The 18,779-nt window shown below is 41.6% G+C and overlaps 1 protein-coding gene across 4 annotated transcripts; it reads right to left on the bottom strand.

Moving 5' to 3' along the window:
* LOC107387197 (14-3-3 protein epsilon) lies at window positions 1-16,131 on the bottom strand. Of its 4 annotated transcripts, none has more exons than XM_015962021.3 (7): window positions 15,875-16,131; window positions 11,031-11,230; window positions 10,770-10,876; window positions 6,631-6,837; window positions 6,151-6,287; window positions 5,873-5,926; window positions 1-228 (listed from the first exon to the last, which is right to left on the bottom strand). In XM_015962021.3, the coding sequence occupies exons 1-6, from the start codon at window positions 15,936-15,938 to the stop codon at window positions 5,919-5,921; spliced, it is 723 nt and encodes a 240-aa protein (XP_015817507.1). In that variant the 5' UTR covers window positions 15,939-16,131; the 3' UTR covers window positions 1-228; window positions 5,873-5,918. The 4 variants fall into 4 exon arrangements, with proteins under 4 accessions (XP_015817507.1, XP_015817506.1, XP_015817505.1 ...); XM_015962020.3 differs by having other exon boundaries at window positions 6,139-6,287; XM_015962019.3 differs by lacking the exon at window positions 5,873-5,926.
* Window positions 16,132-18,779: the final 2,648 nt, after the last annotated feature.

Consider the following 18,779-nt stretch of genomic DNA (forward strand, 5'->3'; position numbering starts at 1 on the left):
GGAGGACAGGAATGACAACGTGCATACATGAAGGAAAAGGTGAGACAGGTGGGTAGAAGGTAGAGAGACCGTGGGATGAAGAAGAAACCCAAGTGGAGAAAGCGACTTGGGATGAGGAGTTAGTGCTGGGACGAGGAAAAAGGAGAAGGGAGGGCTCGTCTCGGGTTGTTCCGTCTCACTGGGCTTCTTCCTCCGCATCCTGCAGCGCTTCTTTGTTCTGTTCTTCGCCTGAGAAGCAGATAAAAACAGAACAATGATGTTGATGTGATCTAGGGTTGTCACGGTAACCGGTGTAGCGGTAAACCCCGGTAAAAAAGTTAATAACCATCTTGTTTTAAAAAAAAACTATTATCTCGGTGGATTGCCGTGGCTGCGGTGTAGGCGCGGTGACCCTTACCAGCCACCGTATCATCTGCTGAAGTTGCCGGCGGCACATGAGCACTTTGTTGTTTACAACCAAAACTTTCTTGAAGCTAAAGCTGAAATAATGGCCAAAGGAGGAGACGGCAGCGCTCAGGAGGACATTTATTATCCCTCAAAGAAGACAAAGTGGGAAGTACGGGCATCTTTAGGATATTTGGAGAATGCCGAGGGACAGTTGATAGAAGACGGCTGTCCTGTTTGCAGCACGTGCAGAAAAAGTGTCTGTGAAAGGCAGCAACGCTTCATATCTCATGACACATCTGCGTGACCATCACCCACAACTCTACAGTCAACGCAAGGCAAGCTAACGTTAGCGTTTTCGCTAAAATGCGTGATCCGAGGATTTGGGTTGAGGGAGAAAGCAACGAGTGGCTATATAAAGCAGCCGCAGCGCCGCTACCTGCATATAAACCGTGTCGCGGACACCGCCATGTTGAAATGACGCTATGCATTACGGGGCTCCCAGGGGCAGATAAGAGTTGGTCTCTCTCCGAGAATAATTATGAATTTAACAACGATTACTGCCTGATGACATTTTCCCACATCTGCAAAGCTCACTGGAAGGACACAAACCGAGGACGATATTTTCCTGATATAGGGTTTATTACTCAAGTAAGGGTAAAAAAGTATCTGATTAGAAGGCTACTTGAGTACTGAGTATCATCTGATCTAATATTTTTAAAATGATGATATCAAACAGACATAAAATAAGAAGTTATGGGCAAATATTGGTATTTTAAAGACTAAAGGGGAAAATGTAAACAAATAAACAACATAATTACAAAATAACACATTTTAGGCTAAATTTAGATGAACTGAGGACAATATTTCCTGACATACAGGGTTTATGTAGTTGTCTGAAAAAAATACCGCAATAATACCGAAAACCGTGATAATTTTGGTCACAATAACCGTGAAGTTGAATCTTCACACCGTGACGACCCTAATGTGATCTACTGTTAAAGCACTAATGGGTCCAACTGGATGTGTAGCAGTTTGGACGGTGCTCCAATAGGCGTGTTTCCAGTGCCGGAGCTTCAGGGTAAATTTACCGAAATGTCCCGGCCTTCACCCCGCCGGGCCAGGCGAACGGGACATTTTCAGGAACTTTCAGAGTCCCTGATCAGGTACGCAGCACGGCCGGTGGGGTGGTGGAGTGGAACGTTTGGTACACTCATACCGATTGGTTGAAACATCAGCAGGCACCGTCTAAGACCGGGCGACACGGCCAAAAATCAAGACCACGATAAATTGAGGATTTCACCTCGACATCACTGAACGCCACACAGCTGATTAAACTGTGTACTTTTACACAATAAAAGCTTTAATGCTATTAATGTTGCTGTGGGCCGTGTTGTGTGGAAACACCACCGCTGAGGTGACGTTGCCGTTTCCCCTCCCAGGCGTTACTCTGAAGTTCAGACAACAGAAACACGACTGATGAAGCTACAACTCCCAAAAGCCACATCATTCTGTAAACGTGCTGCTACTTCTCGTAGTCTCATCTCCAACGCCAGAACCTCACTGGGCCGTGAGGAGGGGAGTGAAACAAACTTGGGAGAAAATTAACAAATTTTCACTAAACTAGAACAAAAGAAGTGTTCTATGTGGTCAGGACATGTGGGACATGTGACGTCACCACGAACTAATGAAGACGTCCACGTTTCTGCCTCGGTTACGTTGACTCGCTCTCTCCCCGGGTTGTGACTCGGTTTCTGAGAGATTTCATGACTCTGTGACTACTTAGAGAACATTTGCCAGACGGAGACAATGGAGCGTAACTCATAAGCAACAGCCTCAGCCCAGTGAGATGTCTGGGCTTCAAACCAACAAAACCAGTTAAATAACTTTGATTTTGTGAAGTGAAATCAAATCAAAGACAATTTTGCAGATTTCCTTCAAATAAAGTTCATTAGTCAGCATCACACTGGTGACATTACACCTCTGTACTGGACTCATCCCGGTGGGGAGCGGGAGCTGCAGCAGCGGCTTCAAGCGGACTAAAGGTAGCTCTGGTTCTGAAACGTATCACATTTGTTATATTTTTACATTTTTTTCTGCCTGAAAAAGGAAACGATCCATCAAAAACGTGTGAACATGCAACAACATGCTGGTGGGCCTTCAAATGCTCTTTAAAATCAGTTTAGAATCACAGAAAACGAAAACAATCCACATCTTTGATCAGCTGTGACGCAAAACATCTTACTTCCACGTTTCTCCCAGGTTCCCCACCAACCGCGGTCCGACATGCAGGCCGGTGAGAAACTAATTCAGTGTCGTCGTCAGACTGGGATTAGACCGAGTCGACAGGCAGAAAGCCCTGGAGAAGCCGTACGACAGGTTGCTTAGAAAGGTTACCATGGGGACGGCACAGCCACCCGTGTAATGAAGACTGTACGGGGCACAAATAACAAAGGGCGACGATCCATCGTGATTAGAATAGAAAGCGTAAGAGCGCTCATTAGAGTCTTAACAAACGGGACGTGAGAACGCTGCAGGAGTCTTTACTCAGAAGCCAACGAGTCCAAACTCGGATCCCATAAAGAAGCGGACATCTGGAGTCAGAGTGAAGGAGCAGGGTGTCCTCAAGCCTCTGGGTCCCCGATATGGCTCACGTAGTCTTTTACTGCACGGGGGTGATGACATTCAAACAAGAGAAGAAGATTAACACATCTTTGGTTCAGTCCAACTGTGTGATGAGCTAAAATGTTATATTTACTGAAACCTCAGCGTCGTTTCAGGTCGAAGCGATGTCTAACAGAACACCGATTCAATGGGATTACGTGAAATCTCACTCAAAAACAGACGAACGTCATCCTGGAGCAACACGGACGCATTCCTGGCACAAACACACGACTCGAGCTCAGACGGTAACGGGTGAGCTCAGCAGCAGGAGTGCTTCTGAGGTTTCACAGCAACGACAAAAGCACGCTGGAAGGCTAATGAGTGGACTCACTAAGAGGAGAAGTGCAGAGATGCTGAACACCAAGGCTAACCCTTGCTCGAGTTTCCCTAATAAAAATAAAAACAACCAAAGTGATGAAATTCCACTAACTGGGGCTTCATGGCTCCAACTTCACTCTCATGGGAATTTCCAAAATGGCCGTCAGCTTCCTGGTGTGTGCCACAGGGCCTTGTGTTTGTGTTGCTGCTATCATATTTTCCTAAGTTCTCACAACAAATTCTCTCTAAAACAGTCGCCGGTAGAGGTCGACCGGTATGCAGAGGACGCCGTCAGCGTGGCCAATATCCATCCACCTTATTTTCACGCTCAAATGTCACTAATTACAACACTGATGCACAAACTTCCTGAAGCCGGATCAGTTTTTGAACTCTGAATTGAACTTAGAAATTTAAATCTCAGCTTTGTGCACTGCTCAGTGTTAAAGTCAGACACCCAAATAGAGTTAACTTAGAATATTTACCATGTAGATGTTGTTAGTGAACAAATTAAATCCTGCTACAGAGGCCGGCTGCACGAGGATGTGCCCGACTTTAAAACTGGCTTCACTCAGGACAAATATTGGCTGATGTTGACGTACAAAAACGGTAAATATCAGCCCGATAGATCGTCTGCCTCTAGTCGCAGGCATCTCTAATCATCAGACACCGATTTCAGGCGAGGTTCTGTGAGCCTAGCATCTATTCGCCCCGTGTGTCTAGGCTACAAGTGAACAAGAGGAAATGTGCAGATTTTCTTGGATTGTTTAGTCTGACTAGTCGTCTGCATGCACGGCCCCGTGAGGTTCTTCACAACCGTTCTAAGGGTTCCTTCAGGTTTCCCTCACAAACGCTACCTCCTGGCTCTGTGACTACCGACTCCATCGGCTCAGAGATGAGTCAACTCCGACTTCCCTTCTCATCCAGTAAAACCCTAGCACACCACTAGCATGGCACTCCCAGTGTTGAGTGGGAAACCAGGAAACAGCTGCAGCCTTTAAATGACCCTCTGCATCATTCCAGTCATCACCTGGACCTGAAAGACGATCCCACAAAATGTGGTCGCATGATCCGAGATGAAAGTTGTCCAAAACCAGGAAGCTTCACAATAAAGGATGTTAACGGGGCAATTTGCAACCTTTTCGCATTTTTAATGATTTTCTTGAGCCAGTACGCGCTAAAATGACCCTTTACAGGATTAACGACAGGCCACCCAGCTCCTATCGCCCCCTGCAGCCTAAACACCCCACTTGTCTGGTCTGCTGGGACTTGGAAAACATTGAGCTCTGCTGTCTGGTTTCAGCACGTTTTAGATCATGAACACAGCTGATTTGCTTAATTTGGTGATGAATCGCTGCTCTAGCCACTTAGGAACGCTGGGAGACGTTTCAGCTGGTAGATGAAGTTGTTAAAAAGACGAACGCACAGCAAGGAGATAGTTTTGCTTCTACAAACGGACACTAGGGGGTGCTAAAAGCAAGCAGAACTGCTTAGTATCCCTTTAAATTGATCCATGATGGTTTTATTTTAGTGGATCTGAGAAGACACACTCAGAATAAGTGAAGCTGGGATTTGAGGCCCAACTTCCTCCAGCTTGAGGACACCAAGGCCCTGTCCACACGCAGCCCGGGATCTGCTAAACGTAGATGTTTTTCTACGTTTGGTCTGTATTTGATATAGCGCCTTCTAGAGTCCTGGAACCCCCCAAGGCGCTTTACAACACAATCAGTCATTCACACACTGGTGGGGATGAGCTACGATGTAGCCACAGCTGCCCTGGGGCGCACTGACAGAGGCGAGGCTGCCGAGCACTGGCGCCACCGGTCCCTCCGACCACCACCAGCAGGAAATGGGGTTAAGTGTCTTGCCCAAGGACACAACGACAGCGACAGAGTGAGCGGGGCTCGAACCTGCAACCTTCCGATTACGGGGCGAGCTCTTAACTCCTGTGCCTGTCATCCACACGAAAACGGATCTTTTTAAAAACTCCGGCCAAAGTGAAGATCTGCGTTTTCTCCGTTTTGGGTGTCTGCGTGTGGACGGACAAAACCGGAGTTTTAAGATCCGCAACGTCACTTTCCACGACTAAAAATGCTGACATCACGTGTGCGACCTGTGTTTACACTAGCCGACAGCATGGACGCCCTCAGAGCTGCGCTCGCTTCATCAATGGTCCAAGCGCTTTCTGCTTGTTTGTTTTTGCAAGCGGAATTACTGCTCCTAGAGGAAGACCACAGACGAAGGACGAGGTTAAGAACGGGGGAAGTACTGCCGCCTACAGGTCTGGCATGTCCTTAACAACGTATTTATCCGGCTACGTGTGGACTAGGCCTGAGACACAACCCTCCACTCAAACAGCAAAACAAAAGTGTGTTTAGAGTTGGGTGAATATAGCGGTGTTCTTCAGAGGGTGAGACTAGCTGCTGTGAGGAAGCTGGTGAGGTGTTAAGAGCGGCTAGGCAGGAGTGAGTCTGAGGTGAAAAAGCACAAGACGAGAGGAATGACTTACAAAACACACTCTTAGGATGGAGAAGGAGGAAGGAAGAGGACCGTCCTTAAGAGTCTACAGAGGAATGAGTGGGAGATGAAGCGTTAGAGGAAACGGAAGAGGAGAAGGGATGACTCAGATTTAGTCACAGCGCTGGACTCAGGAGAGGTTTGTTTAAAAAACAAGTTTCTAGATGTTGGAGTGAGGTTCAGGATAACATGTTAGACTCGATTACAGGAACATCTGAGTAACTCAGGAGGGGAATAAGGAGTTCGGAGCACCTGTACCATTTTTCTCACCGTCTCCCTGAACGTCTGAGGTCCATAGCGTCAAGTTGTCGCGTAGCAGCTGCATGATAAGTGTTGAGTCCTTATAGCTTTCCTCACTCAGCGTGTCCAGTTCTGCAATGGCGTTATCAAAGGCTTCCTTCGCCAACCTGCCAGGAGAGGAAATGCAAAAGTAAAGGCAGCGTCATCAGTAGACGCCTACAGGGAGAATCCGTTAGTATGTCCAGCGATTTTATTACTTTAAAAGCAACAAAATAAGACCAAATACACAGAAATGAAATTAATCCTTGTAGGAGAACCATCAATGTCTAAACGCTGAAAGGAACCGTTTGTCTTCTAATTTCTAAAAGTTCGATAGAAAATCTGAAAAAGTAAAACAGCAGTTTCACTGAAACTTTACAAACATTTGACACAAGTCAGGAAGTTGGGCGTTTCCGTGCGTTTTAGATTTGACCAAATATAAAAGATTATTTCAGGGTCTCCATCACGTACCTGCAAGCACGGTCCGGGGAGTTGAGGATTTCATAATAGAAAACTGAGAAGTTAAGGGCCAGTCCCAGGCGGATGGGGTGAGTTGGAGGGAGTTCGATCATGGCGATGTCACTCGCGGCTTTGTACGCTACCAAACTGTTCTCAGCGGCCTCCTTCCTGTCGTTGCCTGTGGCGAACTCGGCCAGGTACCTGTGGTAATCTCCCTTCCTGAGCAGCACAAACACAAAGGTCAGACGGGTCAGCTTTCTCACAGACGCATCCTGGCAGGTCACGTCTAAACGACCAGGACCAATCCAGCCACCGCTACAATAACAACAAACACTCAAGCTTTCATGGAAGTAATCCAATTAAGTTCATTTATTTAGCACCAAGTCACAACCAGTAATCATTCACACTGCATCAGTAATCAGTTCATTATAGGGCTGTGCAATAAATCGAAAATGTATCGTTATCTAAATTTCTGACCTACATCGATAAATTTGATCATTAAGAACAAAAGATGCGTGTAGGTGGGCAACATTCATGTCTAAGAAGCTGTTCCACCTTGAGACAAGCAAAAGTGTGACTCAGTGTAATAATACATGTATATATACATGTAATAATACATGTATATATATACATGTATATAATACATGTATATATACATGTATATAATACATGTATATATACATGTATATATACATGTATTATTACATGTATATATACATGTATTATTACATGTATTATTACATGTATATATACATGTATATATACATGTATATATACATGTAATAATACATGTATATATACATGTATATATACATGTATATATACATGTATTATTACATGTATTATTACATGTATATATACATGTATTATTACATGTATATATACATGTATATATACATGTAATAATACATGTATATATACATGTAATAATACATGTATATATACATGTATTATTACATGTATATATACATGTATTATTACATGTATATATACATGTATATATACATGTAATAATACATGTATATATACATGTATTATTACATGTATATATACATGTATTATTACATGTATATATACATGTATATATACATGTAATAATACATGTATATATACATGTAATAATACATGTATATATACATGTAATAATACATGCAATAATACATGTAATAATACATGTATATAATACATGTAATAATACATGTATATATACATGTAATAATACATGTATATATACATGTATATATACATGTATATATACATGTATTATTACATGTATATATACATGTATTATTACATGTATATATACATGTATATATACATGTAATAATACATGTATATATACATGTAATAATACATGTATATATACATGTAATAATACATGTATATATACATGTAATAATACATGTATATATACATGTAATAATACATGTATATATACATGTATATAATACATGTAATAATACATGTATATATACATGTAATAATACATGTAATAATACATGTATATATACATGTAATAATACATGTATATATACATGTAATAATACATGTATATATACATGTATCATGTATATATACATGTATATATACATGTATATATACATGTATATATACATGTATATATACATGTAATAATACATGTATATATACATGTATCATGTATATATACATGTATATATACATGTATATATACATGTATATATACATGTATATATACATGTATATATACATGTATTATTACATGTATTATTACATGTATATATACATGTATTATTACATGTATTATTACATGTATATATACATGTATTATTACATGTATATATACATGTATATATATACATGTATATATACATGTAATAATACATGTATATATACATGTAATAATACATGTATATATACATGTAATAATACATGTATATATACATGTAATAATACATGTATATATACATGTAATAATACATGTATATATACATGTATATATACATGTATATATACATGTAATAATACATGTATATATACATGTATATATACATGTATATATATACATGTATATATACATGTATATATATACATGTATATATACATGTGTGTAATGCATGTGACCGCCCGTCTAGTGGACAACCTTTGTTTCTGCGCATACCTGTAGTCATCGTCCACTTATCGTCGGAGGTGAATTCAATTCAAGTTTATTTATATGGCGCCAAATCACGACATGTAATCCTCCATATATCGTGATATTGATTTTAGGCCGTATCGTCCAGCCCTAGTTCATTACAACAGTTAAAGGTTTCCTACCTAAGGAAACCCATCAGGTCACTGACTTGTGTGTGAAGACACCGACTAGCAGTCCTCATACTAAGCAGGCATGTGGAGGAAAACTCCCTTTAACAGGAAGAAACCTCACTAGAAGTAATATTATCAGCATCTATGCATCATAGGTCTATAGCAGACACCTAAATGTTCACGTTTCTATGGCGATGACTACGTCCATGTTGTGTATTTAATAAACATAAACCTGCTTGAGAAAAGCTCGTTTTAAATAACAAAAATAATAATAAAGATCCAGAAACGCATTTATTTCAGAATTTCTTAAGACTGAAAATCACATTAAATAATTAATGCAAACTAATGAGTTTACCTAGGTGCTCAGCATAAATGAGTACACCCCGCCACATCGGTCAGAATCAACATTTTCTAGGAGATGCCACACTTCAGATTGCTCCCACTAACGTGGATTTGTTCGTTTTCTCACACAAAAGTGATTTTCCTAACAAATCTATTCAAGCCCATGTTGCAAAGATGAGTACACCCCAACTATAGTCTTAGGAGAGAAGTCACAACAACATTTGGATTCACAGGCGTTCACCTACAGGTGAGTCTAACGGTTCATGTAAGAGGTGTCCATCAGACAGGTGACTATAAAAGAAAAGCCCTTCCCATCTCGTGCCGTCAACAACGCCTCCACATGGAAGAGAAATGAAACTAAATCTTCACACAGAAAAGATGAGGGTTCAGCAGAGCGCCACACATCAGTCACGATACTGCAGCAAACGCCATCCAATAATGTAAGAAAGATGGAAGCGCAACCATCTTACAGAGATGTCCAGGACGTCCACGGAAGTTGTCGACGGGAGCGTCGTCTGACGAGAAGGGTTGAAGAAAATCGCCGTGCCAGTTCACCGCAGTTAGCTAAAGCAGTAGAAGTTTCCCGTGAGACCACACGGCGCACGCTGCAGAGGAATGGCATGCATGGGTATCATCCACGAAGAAGGCCTCTACTAAAGCCCACACACAATAAAGCACACCTAGGATTTGCTAGAGGCCATGCGGAGAGATGAAGACTCCTAGGACCCTAGACTCTGGAGTGATGAGACAAAGATCACCGTTTTTGGAACTAATGGTTTCTAAACTGTATGGGGCTTTAAAGGTGAGGATTTCAGAGAGAAAAGCATGGTGCCCACAGTGAAGCACGGTGGTGGCAGTGTCCTCATGCGGGCTGCTGGTGTTGGGGAGCTGCATTTCACTGATGGTGTCATGAACTCAACACTGTCCTGCTCTACACTGAAGGAGAAGATGCTGCCATCACTCCGCGCACTTCTCCAACACGACAATGATCCAAACACACATCTAGAGCTACTGCTGTGTTTCTGAAGGAGATCAGGGTGAAGGTGACTGAAAGACCACGTATGTCTGCTGATCTGAACCCAATCCAACACCTGTGGGCAGTTCTGAAGCAGAAAGCTGAGCATCCCTCTCCATCCAGCCTCCAGGCTCTAAAAGAGATGATCCTTGAAGAATGGAAGAAGACAGATTTTGCAATATGTCGCCAACTTGTTCATTCCATGCCTAGAAGACGGTGCTGCCCTTGAAAATCATGTTGGTTATACAAAATACTAGATGTTGTAGTTCTTGTGGGGGGGTGTTTTCACTTTTGCTTCAGCCAGTTTCAGTAAAACTGAAGCTTTTGTGATCTAAGTTACATTATTAACCTTAATCCCGTTATAAAAGCCAGCCTTGTGAAAACTCAGGAAATGTTCTTTTATTCATCGATCTGCTGATTAAATGTGTATTTTTAAAGGGGGTGTACTCATTTACGCTGCGCAGTGGAAATGCATCCGTTCACTTTGATGTATTTAGTCATGAATGCCTACATTTTGTAGTAGAAAACCTTGGATTCCCCCGTGGTAGCAGCTAAGATGAGGTGTTTGTCCAGCACGTCCAGAATATCGTTGCAGATTGATTTCAGCTCCTTCTCAACCTGCAGACCAACATAAAAATAAAACCAACGTTTTTAATTGTAAGCAACTGAAAGCTGACTGAGGGTTTCCATCTTTGAGGAAAACTATATTTTTATTAGCTCAGAAGGAGCATAACGAGACCAGAGGGCGGGGCGTCGGGGCGAGGAGACCAACCGTTTTCCTGTATTCACGGATCATCTTTAGTTTGTCCTCTCCACCTTTGTTCTCTTCCTTCTGTTCGAGGCTGCTGATTATCCTCCACGAGGCTCTTCTGGCTCCGATCACGTTCTTGTACGCTACAGACAGCAGGTTCCTCTCCTCCACCGTCAGCTCCACATCCATACTGGCCACCTTCTTCATCGACTCCACCATTTCTGTGAGACACGAAAACTAGAAATGTGAAGCGTCTGCTCGACAAGGCAAAAGAGACCAAGTTCAAACAGTAACGGACCAAATATTCAAAGTGAGGAAAGGAAATTTAAACCACAGCCGGAAAGTCACAGCCATGACTCCAGTCTGACTTCAGAATAGAAACGTCCTCCCCTCACCAGTGTTACTGATGACCACCTTAGCTGTAGTCTCAGTCCTTTTGACTAAAGTACATTTTAGTTTTAGTCGACAAAGAGTTTTTTTGTTTTACTAACGATTAAACCGAGTATTAGTCTTTAACTGGGAATGCTCCCGATCGGATTCAGCCTCATTTGAGTTTGAGAATCTGCTGATCGAGTCCCGATCTGACACTTTTCAGGAAAGCCTTAAAATAAGAAAAACGAAAATTATTTTCAGCAAAGCATCGAGGGAATATGATGGAAAACCCACTTTTTAGAGCTTGTTTTCATGTTACAGCGTTTCTTCATGAGAAACACCCCCAAACCCTTTCTGGCTGCATCCTGTCTCAGCTGCTACTTGGTCCATGTAAAGATTTGTCCTGCATCCAGATGAAAGTAGCCCAGATTACAATAATCCCCAGACTGGCGTAATTGTATGTACTTTATTGATTATACTGTATGTTGATTGTACCGATGCAGATCAGTAGATTTTAATGAAATAATGTTTATACACTTAAGGAATGAACAGTCAGTTCTAACACTGAAATAAAACACTTGTTTAATTGTATTATTTACGTCATCGGACCTCTAACTTTGCGTCTTTAAATGTACTTTTTGGCAATGTCCACCTTCTAGATGAACCGAGCAGCCCTGTTTTAACCAGGTAGGTCACCATGTGGGGTTTAATCCAACATCCAGAGGTGGAAGCTGTAGACAAAACTCCGCGTGATGGTGCAACCCAATACACGATGGTCACAAGCCAGGAGGAGCACTTCACATCACTTCTTCTCCCCTGAATCACCTCTGCAGCTCTGCTGAGCTTTTAACAGCGGCCTCTCAGATTTACAAGCTGAACAGATCTGCAGAGCGGATCACGACGTTGGCATCAACACAGCGAGAAACATTTGTCCTGCGTGTGTGTAATCCAGATCACAGAAAACATTTGTGCTCCACGTCTATCTAATGAACAGACAACCAACAGACACCAGGCCACACCAGAAGCTGCAGCAAGGCTTCTTTTGTGCATTCTTCAGATGTTAGAAGAAGCGAGAGCTCCACGTGTGACGGGTGGACGGTTCATCACACCCTACCTAATGTTCACACCTGTGTTTTTACCATTTGGGGCTACTTCACTTCAGACGGGCAGTAAAAATAAATAAATCAGTCAGCACAGTAGCGGTTTCCATGCATGTGTGTGCTTTAAAAGCTTCTAAAGATTTTTCCAACAAGACAGTAAACGGTTGCAAAGTGCTTTGGGTTCCTGGTGGACAATTTCCACCCAGCTTCAAAGTTAAATGTCAGAAAGATGAGCAGGAGAAGACGGTGTGGGAGCGTATGAAACAAACGAGTGAGCATTCTGGTGAGGCTTGCTGCCTCCTGTGAGTTTCTGCTGATGTGTGTGTGTGTGTGTGTGTGTGTGTGTTGCTCTTCACAAACCCAATCATGTTGTGGATGAACTCGAAACACGCCGCATATAAAATCCATGCAAAAGCAGAAAACCAGGGGCCACGCCAACAAAGAGATCCACAAAAACCATTTAGACTGTTTCGTCCTAATCAAGCATAACAAGAGATTCTTTATTGGTTTTTCACACATGAGAAGGTAGAAAATATCCAGTAATATTATTCTGCATTCAGTCAACAAAATCCACTTTATTTGTGCGTTTGCTTGGAACAATAAAGCTTTTGAAGCAGTCAGAAAAAATATTTTAATCTCGACATTTACTTACCAGTTGTACAGGTTTTGGTAAGACTGAGGGTGTTCTGAGCGTTGCTTTAAGTTACCTATTTTTAATTATATGTAATTCAACTGTCAGGCCTGTTGAAGTTATTACATAACTTCCCAGCGAGGGATGCACAATATATCGACATCAAAATCGGCATCGGCTGATGTTAGTCACATTTAAACACATCAGTATCAGTCCGATAAGTAAAACTGAACCGATATTAAAAACCGATATTTTTTTCATCTCGTTTACATTTTGTATCGGATTCAGAGGGTGAGGAGGTGATGATGTGTAGTTGTTTAGTCCTGCGACAGTGATGACAATCATCTCAGAAGCGTAAATGTGTGTGTGTGTGTGTAATATTTCAAATTCCACTTTGTAAAAATAAAGCAAAACATTCAAAAATTCAGCTTGCATAATTTTCAGTCTATTCAAAAATTTCTGATATCAGAAGAGTAAGTGTATCGGTATCGGCAATAATCAGTTATTGGCCTTAACAGTGATATTAATATCTGCATTGGCCCCAAACATTAACATCGGTGCATCTTTAATCCCAGCTGGTCACGGTATAACCAAGAATGATTTTCATTCATCTCATTTTTACCACTATTTTCATTTTGTTTCAGTCGTTTTCTTCTAAACCCGATGCTAAAATTCAACGGCATCAACTTCATCTCATAGGATTTCACTTCTAGTTGGACCATTCAAGTTGATTATTGATTCGGTTGCTTCATTGCCGCATAAACAAGTAAACATAAACAACGTTGTCACAAAAATGTCCGTAATACAGCAATTTGAAAGTTATTTATTAAATAAGAATGTTGATGCAGTACGGATTTTAGGCCTAAATCTTTAACTTGGCTCTAATTAAAGGGACATTATGGAAGTGTGACAGCCAAAACATGTATAGAAATAATAAATGTCTTCTTCATACATTCTCCTGCAACGCCCTGGTCCTGTAGAATGAGCCCTGGCATTTTTACTGGGATTGCCTGTTTTTCTGTAAAATCACAGAAAAAGAGAGATGCTCGGGTCGAGCAGGCTGCTTCATGCGCGTTCACGCTCAGGCATCGCCCTCCAAACTGTTCTTTGAACGTTGTTTCAGCTGCCATCAAAGATATAAATGTTACAGATACAGAAGACGTCACTGTCGCTTTAGCTCACCTTGTAAGATTTCGGGCTTTCGTGCAGAAGACGCAGGTTCGATTCTGGATGTGAACATGGTTGTTTTAGAGTTTCTTTTTTACATTAATGGTATATTTTTTTACAGTAAGATGCCCAAATTTTTATTTGAGACTCGCCGAACAGCATTGGATTCACAGATAAAAAAGATGTGGGTTCAACGTTCATTTTTGGAACAAATTTTCAAGCAAGGGAAGGGAATGATCTGAGCATGCAGGAGGACTGACCCATCATAAAACTTTGTCGGCTGTGCTGAAGAGAAAGCTACAGAACCACATTATTTAATTAATTAGCTGCACATTCTCCTGTCCTCTGGGCCACACACACACACACAACACACACACACACACACACACACACAACACACACACACACACACACGGGACTGTCTCAGCTGTTATTTTCGTTGAGGAGTGTGCACGTACAGCAAGCGCGCCTCGTGCACGAGCCTACTATTGAAGCTGCTGTTACGCTATTGGCCTGAGGGGGCGATCGCGAGCATAAAAATTCAAAACTCCGTAAACACCTAGCATGGTGGGGCAGTGGTTAGCACTGTTGCCTCGTAGCACGAAGGTTGCAGGTTTGAAACTCGGCAGCGGCCTTTCTGCGTGGAGTTGCGTGTTCTCCCCATGCATGCGTGGGTTTCCTCCGGGTACTCCGGTTTCCCCCACAGATCACAACATGCCCTAAAGGTTATAAACTGTAAGTCGCTTTGGATAAAAGCGTCTGCTAAATAAATAAACATAAATATGATTATAATTTTATATAATTAATCTCAGTCTTGTGCAAAAAATAAGGAAATCAGGCTGATAGCATTCATTATAATACATTTATAATACAATACAAAAATTAATTAAAAAAAAGTAAAAGATGACACACTAAATATTTAAAAGTACAATGTTAAATAAAGACGCAGTCATAGAAGATTGACAACCAAACCTTGTTAATTTTATAGCCACTAAATATTAATTTAGTCCTGGAAGGAGCGGGTGAGATGTTTGTCCTCCTGCTCTACATGAGGAGGACTTCCATCAAATGGTCCTGATGTCCAAACACTTGTGGGGGCGGTGGGTGAGCTTTAACTGCTGCACATTTCTATGAATTTCCGTCTGTCCGGTCGAGGAAAACGATTCATGTTGCGTGTGTGGCTGATAAATACTCATTTTAAGTGAAAGTCATAATTTATTTTGTCCTGGAACAGAGGTTGGCGTTCGGGACTGAAGAAAGGCTAACTAGCTAGTTAACGATCTGGATGGCTAGCTGACCAATGCTAACAGCGTAGCACACACAGCGCCCGAACAACCAAAAATGGTCGCCCGACAATAAAGCGCACAACGGGACACGATTCCACCAAGCAGGCTGTGCTGCTCAAATGACGTGAAGCTAATTATTAACAACTGTAATTGTCACTTTATTGGGCCGAGAAATGATCCGCCATTTTGTCTCCTCTCACTGAACAGATCCATGTGAACGCCTCACCTGCAAGACCCCTGCGCGGGGAGACGGACGGGGAACGGCGGCCAAGCACCCTGAAATGACCGTTAGCTGTGTGCCTGTCTTACCGTCATATCTCTCCGCTTGTTCGGCCAGTTTCGCCTGATAAACTAAGTTCTCTCTTTCTCCCATGGTGCTCAGGTGGTGGGGATCGTCCTAGCGACCCGGTGGAAAGGGAGGATTATCGGCAGCTCGGCAAGTCTTGGTGGTGGATGAGCAACAGCACCGCCGCTCTGCTGAGCCGAGCCGAAGAGCCGCCCGCCGGTCACAGAGGCGTAAAGATGGCGCCGCTGCTCCATCCGGGAAATCCACGCAGCATCACGCCTTCACGTTCCAGCCGAGTCCCCAAATGCACTCAAACTCACTCTTAAATCAGCAGTTTTCCCTTAAACCTTATATAATTTCGTTTATATACATTCAGACCACGTTCAAAACCATCTAATGTTTTAATAAGTAATATTTACCATTTTCATTCATAAAGCACAGTAAATTATTTTAAATATATTTATATCACTTAAGATCTTAAAGAGCAAGTCACCCCCAAATCACTTTTTTTTGCTGATAAACTATATAAAGGAGTGTCTAATCATGCTGCAGACACGTGTAGTCAATAATTTGGCAGTTCAGTGCATCTTGGTTAAAATTCAAATATTCTAAGCTGTCAGTGTTGCGCCGTCGTCAGGGAAAAATTCTGCACTGTATTTGAATTTAAATCTGGCACCGCTATTGGCTAAGAGGTATGCTATGATGTCATCTGGTATATTGTGATGTCATAATTCCATTGTGAGCCTGTGTGTGTGTATTTGTTAGCGGCTCCGCCCTCTCGGTCTGCCAAGCAACAGCATTTGTTGCATTTTTCAAACATGAAGTGGGAGTGAAGTAAGTTTCTTGTAGGGGGTGACTTGCTCTTTAACGTAAATAGCATAGTTTATGATTGACAGATTTCTAATGACAAATAATTGTACATAATATGTTAAAGGCAGAATCTCACCTGTCTGCAATTACTTGGGAGCGTTAAATAGCAGTAAAATAATCCAAGTTTGTGTTGGAATCATATAGAATTGGTTTATTTAATACTATTGACTTGAGTAGTGTTTAAGGTTGGATTACAAGGGGCAGTTGCTAGTCCCAGTTTAATCAGTGTCTTAATTCAGTTAACTTTTGTTTCTATTGCAATTTTATCACCATCCCCTTTTAAAGTTTTCACAATTTAAACCAAATTTATTCAATAAATTATTAAATATAAAGCACAAATAACTGAAAATAGGTTTTCCCAGACTACGCTCATTTAAGGTCTGGAGTTTGCTTTTAAAATTAGCTTGATTAATTTAACTGATCTGGGGATGAAGCATCAAAAATAAACAAATTATTAGCTAAATATCAGTGTTCTTAAATCTCAACATAAAACTTGAAGTTTAAATAAAGAAAACTATTTTAAATATTTGCTCTTTAGCTTCAAAACAGATCAAGTTGGATGGCAAATGTCCTACATTTGTTTACAAAACAATCAATTCCTGAAAACAGTGAAAATGTAAAATCCTAAATTATAAATGCGGTTCAAGAACATCCAGTATGCATTTGAATTAAATATAAAAACCAAATAGTTTTAATAGCCTTTTTTTGTTTACATAATTCAAGTTTTGAGTTAACTGATGAAGCATGAGACAGAACGTAAGGCATCTTCTGATAAATTCTCCTTCCTTGCTGTGATGCATTGGTCTCTTACTTTAAATTCACACACAACAGTTATATTTAAAATACAATATTTTATGCAAAAGAAAAATACATAACACTTGCAGTTTTAACATATAAAGTATGCATCAACAGTTGTGATCCACCTTTTGTACAAATAAACGTGTTTGTATTGTAAAACGTTAGTGAAGGTGTTTTAGGGAAGTCGCGTTCGTGATTCCATCGTTTTGCTCGGAGAGTCGCCGTCTGGTTACGGAAAGCTTCAGATGGACGATTCTGCATGAGCAGCAGTGTGTCGTCTCCCGTGTGGAATTGGTGACCTCTCCCCGGAGAACCAGAAGTCCCGGGCGAGGCGACGCAAGCATGACAGGAATGAAGGAGGCAGGCCTTTCCCGCTAGTGCAGATGCTGCTGGAGGTATGCGAGCTGGAGTTTCACCGACACCAAAAAGTCCATCAAAAGGAAGCAAGACAGTTCGCCAAACAAGGGATCGTTCAGCATCACCGCACTAACACCGCGACGGCCTTAGGAAGGGTCACGCTCACACACAGACACAGCACATCTCTATCAGCATTCACCAGAGAGGCTTCCACGTCTCCAAATGATTGCAAATCACACGTCTGGTTTTGTGCTGCTGTAATTTTGAACATGCATGAAAAATTTGACTCGGGCATCTGGAATCCTCAATTCAGTCTGGTGAGCCTGAAGCAGAATCCAACATTTCAGACTTCAAACTAAAACAAGAAGAAATCACAAATTTTCACTTTTTAAAACAAAATCTTCCATTTGTGGTTTCAAGTAGATGTAGAGATATGCAAAAGTGGGCAGTTATCTATATTAGTAATGCTGTTAAGGCCGATATTTATCATTACATTCTGAGATTATTACGTTTTACAGACTACTGAGAGCACCTGACAATAAGCCACCACCTAACTGTACCTGTTACATAAGGTATACAGAAAGATGATACAAATACACGTTTTCCAACTTTTACCTGAAGCTTGAATATGGAACAATTTATTTTTAAATAACTGGCCATTAAGAGGTGTGCACAATGAAGGTACAGCATTTCCTTTAGAAGCACGGCCCTGGGTGTACGTTTGCCTCTACCAGCCATCGCGAGTTACCAACGGTCCGCTCAGCACAGCGAGGCTGTGGAAATGTCGGACTCGGCCAGTCAAGCAGCTGCTTCTCAGCCCAGAAAACGTCATCCTTCTCAGAAGAGGAGCAACCATAAAAGATCTAAAACCAGAGAGAGTTTCGGTGATGGACACTCATAAAA

This window comes from Nothobranchius furzeri, chromosome 10, assembly GCF_043380555.1.
Source record: "Nothobranchius furzeri strain GRZ-AD chromosome 10, NfurGRZ-RIMD1, whole genome shotgun sequence".
In the NCBI taxonomy this organism is placed as follows: Eukaryota; Metazoa; Chordata; class Actinopteri; order Cyprinodontiformes; family Nothobranchiidae; genus Nothobranchius; species Nothobranchius furzeri.

What these genes read in the sequence shown, in the direction of transcription:
- LOC107387197 (XM_015962018.3), bottom strand. Translation starts at nt 15,938, where the DNA reads ATGGGAGAAAGAGAGAACTTAGTTTATCAGGCGAAACTGGCCGAACAA. An exon ending in AAGGTTTTCTACTACAAAAT is followed by an intron (nt 6,838 to 10,769) that starts GTAGGCATTCAT and finishes TGTGCTGCTCAG; the next exon opens with GAAGGGAGATTACCACAGGT. An exon ending in TCCCCGGACCGTGCTTGCAG is followed by an intron (nt 6,288 to 6,630) that starts GTACGTGATGGA and finishes CTCTCCTGGCAG; the next exon opens with GTTGGCGAAGGAAGCCTTTG.